This window comes from Pelophylax lessonae (assembly GCF_965119305.1).
Source record: "Pelophylax lessonae genome assembly, chromosome: 1".
In the NCBI taxonomy this organism is placed as follows: Eukaryota; Metazoa; Chordata; class Amphibia; order Anura; family Ranidae; genus Pelophylax; species Pelophylax lessonae.
Window position 1 is genome coordinate 312,730,638 of NC_138768.1, and position 7,634 is coordinate 312,738,271.

Here is a 7,634-nt window from a genome sequence, read left to right on the forward strand (position 1 = left end):
CAGTGTTTACCCCTCCCGCATTTGAAACTGGTTGGTAATTTTTATAGAGGTGCCCAGCGACCTTGTACTTTAGGTAACTCCCAGTACTTAGCCAGCTCACAAACTGAGTCTGTAGAGACAGGGTAAGCACTATTGTAGTGGCCGCGGCTCTGGGCCTGGAGAGGGTTCTGTGCCTACATTTATACCAGAATGAAGTCTGGAAAAAAAGATGCCTCCAAACTTAGGTTAGTTTTCCACACAGCAGAGCTGAAGAGAAGGTGTTGATTCTCTTAGAACATTAATAAAGTTGGTAGTAGGAGGGGTTATTCTGGCCTACATTTTTTTTTTGTTTGCCATTGTCCAGTCCTCACCTAGGCTGCAATATAACCCCTCAATGGATGAGAAAAATCTCTCAATGGATGAGAATAGAGAGCTAATTTCTTGGATGCTCCATTAACTAATCTTAGAATCATCGTGATTAAGCATACTCGCACTGTAAACCATATTTCTGCACCATGATGGTTCCCAACTCTTTTGACATTTCCATGTACTGAAATTTGAAATAAAGATTTTACAAAAATGAGATGACCATGTAGTTTGCACCTTCAGTTAACAGATAAAGTCCCTGGCTTATAGAGAAATAGTACTGATCTTCTGAAGCTAGCTCTCCTTCAGTTTGACAGGCCATCATTTTATATTTGTCAAAACCTTTGTTAGTGGTCTTAGTTTCCAGAAAAATCAGTCACCAAGGAGGGAGCGAGGATTTTTGCGTTTCTGACAGCATTGTATTTGGTGCATTGTGTATACGAATGATATGTTTTAGCACTGTCGTCTGTTGAGGTCATTGACATGCTGAGTATGTAGTCCTTTTGGTCAGTGGTTATGGCACTGTGCAGGCAATTTATGTTCATTTATTAGGAGCTTTGGAAATGATTTTACTTTACACAGAGGTGGAAGGGAAGATTGCTTCAATGGTTAGATCCTAAAAAAGATGGACACATGGAGAGTTGTAAATGATATGCTCTAACCTTGGAGATGTAAAAATCAATACAAAGGCCAGTAAATACAATTTTACCTTTGGCTTTTCTCCTTCCATGATGGGTGAGATTGATTTGAGGCACACTGGTCCACCTAAACACCACACATAAATCACATAAAACAGAATGCAACAAATAATCAGCTTTTAAACATTATTTATGATATAAAATGTATGATAGAAACCACTGGTTCTCAGTCACGGCTCCAAACTTTTTCTAAATCATTGCATTGTGTGCTTACAATTTTCTGTTCTACCAGCTATAAAATGGCACCGTGGTTTGCGCACATTTTTTTTCTAATTAAAATCTCCTGTTATATTCTGCATTGTTAAATGTCTTTCCATCGATTTTAGTTATGAGTCCCAATTTATGCACAACCCTTACCCTTTTTTACACTATACACACTATACATGTTTTACTGCTCTGCATATAATTTATCTAAAATTTCATCCTGAAACTGTTGAATAATCTGAATATTTCTCACTACTTTCTATTTGGACAGTTGTCACTGAGTCAGGAGTTCCTCGCTTCCTTTTCTGGAGCTGTAAAAGTGTAGATTTCCTTTTGCTCTCCCTGATAGTTCAATGGTCATAATGCATGTATCAAAATGGGTGGGACTCAGACAGCAATACAAACCCAACAGAATGTCTAACCCTTCCCTACTCTACCAAAAACAGGGAAAAAATCTGTCTGAAGAGAGAGAAAGGGGCACCTGTAGATAAAATCAAACTGTGCAGCTTTGGCTAAAGTTGAATAATGTGCTTGCTTTAGGTGTAGGCTATTTACTTACCTCCTGAAACCTGGCAGAAAAACTCCCAGAGACAGCATCCTGTTGCTAGGACATTTCACTCATGGCTGATTCAAACCCCTCACATAAATTCTCTCCTCTGTCGCAGTAGCTCTGAGCTTTAAGGGCCAGTTCACACCACAAAAATGCACTCTGGATGTGTTGCGGATGTGTTTTTGCTTACAATTCACACCACACTCAGTTCCGGTGCATTTTTGATGCATTTTGCTATGTTCCAGTACAGTTATGTGCAGAAAAAAATACAGCGTGTTCTTTTTTTTCTGCACATGAAACTGGCAAAAACTGAGTGCACTGGTGTGAATTAGGGCCATTGGAATACATATAAAACACTTTGTATGCATTTTTGATACAGAAAAAAAACTGGACTGCATCTGGTGTGAACCAGCCCTAAAGGCAAAATCTCTACATACATAATCCTTATTCTACCATTCTTCCTCCCCACCATTAATGGTTGCAGAGAACAGTGTGCCAGAGTGGCCATGTATACTGGTCCTTGACTGGTCTTGCTGCTGCCAATCTCACCAGTGTTTTTTCCCCTAAGAATGGACAGTGGTTTGTAATGATCTGGAGTATAAAGGAATTAGGCCTCTTTCCCACTGCTTCGTTCCATCGACGGAACCGTTCTGCTCAACGGGGGATCGATCCGCTGATCCCTGCTGAGCAGGTGGATGACAGCTCCGTCTCCGCTCACTGTGCAGAGATGGAGGTGTCAGATCCCTGCTGTCCTCTACGGGGAATCTGATAAGAAAGGACCGCCTGTCCGTTCTCATCCGATCCACCAGACGGATGGAAAATAGGGTTTCCATCCGTCCGGATTTGACAGACAGGATCGGATCGGATGTCAGCGGACATGTCTCTGCTGACATCCACTGCCCCATAGAGATTCATGGGGCATCCGTTCAGATCCGCCTGAAAAACTGACCGGCGGATCTGAATGGTCCGCATGTGTGAAAGGGGCCTTAGGCTGTATTTTTTTCCTTTTAGTGGCTGGAGTTCTGCTTTAAACAAATGTTTTATACTAGCGCATATCAAAGTATAATGAGGTTTACGGGTGTGATAAGCTAGTATTTATATTTACTATGCCACTATAAAGGATAAAAGCCTAATAAGCATAAGGTGTGAATTTGGTTCTTGTTAAACATTTATGTAATCTCTCCATAATAACCATAACTATGCAGGCCAATTATTAAAAACAGTATTAAAAACACTGTTTCATGGCAAGTATAGTAATGTAAACTACCAAATCAGTGTTGAGTTTAGACAGAAGAATGGGTTACTGTAGTTTATACAAGCCTGATGTTTTAGAACAGCCTTTTTCAACCAGGTTGCCCAGGCACCCTGGGATGCCTTAAGTCTTCTTCAGGGGTGCCTTGGCCATACGTCTAAAAAAGTGATCAAAAATTGTATACAAGCTAGCAGGTGGATCGAGCCTGCCTTTTAGTTACATGAAGCCATGGGTTTTCATTATGCAGCATTACGACTTTCTAGACAATGGCGTCCTAACAACCAATGATATCATCAGGTAATATAGAGGATGTCTGTTACCTCCACAGCATCCTTGTTTGACCCTCTTCTGCCTCTCTCCATCAGCACTGAGGTCACATTAGCTGACTAATGGAGATAAATTGAGGGAGATGAGAAACATTGGAATACTAATCAGTACCAGTGTGCAAAAAGTGTAATTGCTTTGGAAGAAAAAATCACCTCCAAAATTGGGTGTCCTATGTGCGGATGTTGCTGCATTATGTAAAACTATTGCAATATTTTTTTACATTTCTTGATGATGTGTCTCGAGACTGTATATAAATTTAAAGGGTGCCTTGAGAGTGTCTAAAATTTTATAGGGTGCCTTGAGATTGTCTAAAATTTTAAAGGGTGCCTTGAGATTGTCTAAAATTTTAAAGGGTGCCTTGAGATTGTCTAAAATTTTAAAGGGTGCCTTGACTGAAAAAAGTTTGAGAAACAATGTTGTAGAAGATGGCAATCACTATGTTAGCAGAGGGTATAAATAATCTAAAGTGTTTCTTGCCTGTGAAAGAGTCACCTCCCTCTTCAGTGATTTTATCAGGAAGAGAGACTCCTCCAGGTGAGCGCAGCCTCCGAGGGCTTGGTCCTGATGTAAGTGCAAGAGAAGATGGTGGGGAAGAGCTGTGCTCACAGGAGATAAGAGGTACAGATGCTCTGGTACGGGATCCTAGAAAAGAAAATTGCTACATTAAAGTGTACTCAAAAACAAAAAATGTAATGTATTGCTGCTATTGCAGCTCACCAGTCCTTAGATGTGGTGGCTGCATTAAAGTATGTGTAAACCTTTACTTAAAACCACCTATTCTGTGTAAAATAGAAATAAAAAGCAAAACATTTGTGTGTAGATAAAAAAACAAACAATATAATTATCTTTATTCCTTTTTTTTTTTTCTTTTAATGATCACATGCTCTCTGTTCTCAGCTGCATATGGATGTCAGAGAGCTAGGGAAGGAGAAACAGCATCCACTGGTCTTCCCAGTGAATGGCTGTGCAGGAAAAGGCGTCTCATCATTGGAGGAAAGCAGGTTGAGTTTCAGCACATGAAAAAGAAGAAGGAGGCGCAAACACCTAGTGCATTACCCGTGATCACCTTAAAAATGTTTTATTAAAATGCCAAAAAACACTAGAGCTCTGAGGAAGGGAGCTTGACACCCGAAACGCGTTAGCGATCCTATCTACAGGGAGATGTTCCATTCCACGTGTGGTGGACTCTCGTAATGCGATTTTACTCTTCATGTTTGTGAGTATGTTTTTTGGCATTTTAATAAAACATTTTTAAGGTGATCACGGGTAATGCACTAGGTGTTTGCGCCTTCTTCTTCTTTTTCATGTGCTCACGCTGGGGTTCCCTACCTGAGGATTGCGGCACGCCTGTCATCCCCACTGGAGTGAGTGCTTATTTGTGAGTTTCAGCACAGCCAGAGAACTGATCACACTGTGCTCTCATGCCTAGTGTAGTCAGTTTTTAGAGGGCCTGGCAGGTGCACCAGGGATTTCACACAAATGAAGCAATACAAAGAGAACAGGATACATTTCCATAACAGTACATGTTACAGCAGGCACATATCAAGAACATGAAATGCTGGGTTGAGGTATTCTTTCATTTTTCTTTTTCCAAGCTTTTTCTTTTTTTTAGTTATTTATTTATAAAACAAAGGTATCCAACATCTTCAACATCGGAACAGCAGTGATGTCACATAAAGAGAAGATCATAAATGGAAAGGTCATTAAAGACATGTGTAAATATAACGGTATACACCTGGTCACAAATATTCACAAAAGGCACTGCAGTATTGTATAATAGAGCATTTCTCAATCAGGGTGCCTTCTGGGCTCTTCAGGGGTGCCTTGGAAAAATGCAAAAAATTGCCTCAAATTCCCCAAAATTGTAAGCATGCTGGCAGGTGGATCTCACCTGAATTTTTTTCATTACACTAAGCCACGGGTTTTATTTTGTGTAGCATTACAACCTTAGGCACCTGGTGAGTCAGCTGTTGGGATTCTAATAAATGATGATGTCATAAATTGATAAGGAAGACATTGAGCACCTGAGGATGTCCTTGTTTGTCCTTATCTGTCTGCACTGGGGTCACACTAACTGAATGAGGGAGGGAAACTGAGGGAGAGTAGAAACACTGGAATACTAGTCAGTACCAGTGTACAAATGTGTATAAAATAAATCATCTCTAATGTTAAAGCGGAGTTCCACCCTAAAATTAAACTTACCTCCATCTTCTCGCTCTGGGTCACCTGAAAAACAAATGGATAATCGCAATTTTTTTTTTTTCTTACCTCGTTTAGAAGAAAATATACTTACCTTACTTCCTCTTCCTCCCCTCGGCGGCCACGGCGATTCGTCACTTCCTGGCTTTGCAATGATTCCTGGGAGATGAATGTCATGGCTACCAGGAATCAATGCGCCTGCACCGGCCCCGACGTCAGTTTCGGTGCAGGCGCCGTCATACCTTGCTAAACAGCTTCTGGGCATGCCCAGAAGCTGTGCAGGGATGACGCTGTCGCACCGGAAGTGACGGCGGGGCTGGTGCAGTGCATCGTGGGACCGAAGAAGACGGAAGAGGACACAGAAGAGGATCGCGCTGGCTTCAAGCTGCCCACACCTGAGATGGCAGCGCGGTACAATACATTTTCACGGTAAGTATTTCTTCCTGCAGGTAAGTGCAACCCGGGACAGATCAGAGGCTATCCATTGTGGAATGTACTAACCCTGACTGTCCCGGGGGTATTTTTATTTAAAAAAAATGTCCCAGGGTGGAACTCCGCTTTAAGTGTCCTATGTGTGTCAATGCCGCTGCATTATGTAAAACTATTGGTTTCTTTTACATTTTAGAATGGGGTGCCTCGAGATTGTGTATATAATATATATAAAGGGTGCTTTGACTGAAGAAGGTTGAGAAACACTGGTATAATATAAAACCACAGAACAGAAACAGCTGGGTGCTCAGGTTTTATGTAATACTAAGAGAAAGCTGGGGGAGATACATAGGAAAAAAGGACAGAAAAAAAAATCCATGCTTTTTTTTTTACTGTATCTATGCAGGAGCTCCATGATTTGGACTGAAAAACACATCCCTCTCCTCATAACACAGGAGAGGTGTTCTGTAGTCCACATAAGAGAAGGGGCAGGGCTGGTAACAGTGCTTGGAATAAGGCTGGCCATACACTATACAATTTTCTTGTTCAACTTTCCTTTAGATTTACCAAAACCATGTAATATAGGGTCAAACCTAAACACTTTCAATTTGTATGCAGTCAGGCAGGCCCTTGCACTACATAGTTTAAGGTAAATCTAAAGGAAATTGAATAAGAAAATTGTATAGTGTATGGCCAGCCTAACAGAGCTACAAAGGCAGAGTGCACAAAAATGTATAAACTCAGTGGATTTTAGGCAGTTTAAAAGGTATTTATATATGTGCTGCATCTTTTCTTGACTTACCTCTTGTCAGGAGAACGCTAACTGTCCGTTCACTTATTGCATTGAATCCAGCTTTTATGTCAAGGAAAGAGCGGTGACTGGAACCAATTGTGGAGGTATCTGGTGTGCGATGCTCTGAGTATAAATGAAATAAAAACATAAAAAGAATTGATTTAAAATATATATTTCAGGTTTCAGCTCTTCCAGAGTCATCATTGTGGCACCTTATTAGGACTCTCCATGAGATATATGCTGAAATCACATTCATGCAATTTTACTGATGACCTTACATACAAATTTTTACATTTCTAGCAGTGTGAAGGGCCAACAAAGGAAATCCCGGAAACCAACATTCTATTTTTTCACATTTTTAGATTAAAATTTCATCTAGATCGAGAATATCTGATTAAAAAGATACACATCTATAATAATAGTATACAACTGTTTAAACACTCAACAATTTAGACTGTTAATGAGCTCTGGCGCTTAAGGACTAGTTTGAGGATATTAACATAAATGTAAGATCTAAAAAGGAAAAGTAGAAAATTGAGATTAATAATAAAAAGAAAGAGCCTCCAGGAATGGCATCTGAAGGGCAAACTGTTGTGCTAAGGAAAAATAATGAGAAAAGGTGGAACATCCCAGTTCTAAAGGGTTAGATAAACATTCCACTTTTTTAATTTTTTTACAACCCCAATTCAGTCAAAATGTTTTACTTTGGGTGAAATGAGCAAGTGTTAGAACTCATGTCAAGCCTTTACAGCTATCTCTATCCCTGTTTGAAGCCATCTCCCTCCACTTCCTGTCCCTGTGACACACTTTGTGTCATGGTGTCACTGGGACAGGAAG

The 7,634-nt window shown here is 40.4% G+C and overlaps 1 protein-coding gene across 1 annotated transcript in view; it reads right to left on the bottom strand.

Moving 5' to 3' along the window:
• Positions 1-416: 416 nt before the first annotated feature.
• ARHGEF40 (Rho guanine nucleotide exchange factor 40) overlaps positions 417-7,634 on the bottom strand; it is a 159,606-nt gene continuing 152,388 nt past the window's right edge. The window contains exons 19-22 of the mRNA XM_082266862.1: positions 6,807-6,920; positions 3,854-4,018; positions 1,055-1,110; positions 417-961 (exon numbers count right to left, since the gene is read on the bottom strand). Coding sequence (XP_082122988.1) covers positions 920-961; positions 1,055-1,110; positions 3,854-4,018; positions 6,807-6,920 — 377 coding nt within the window. The 3' untranslated portion in view covers positions 417-919. The remainder of the gene's footprint in view (positions 962-1,054; positions 1,111-3,853; positions 4,019-6,806; positions 6,921-7,634) is intronic.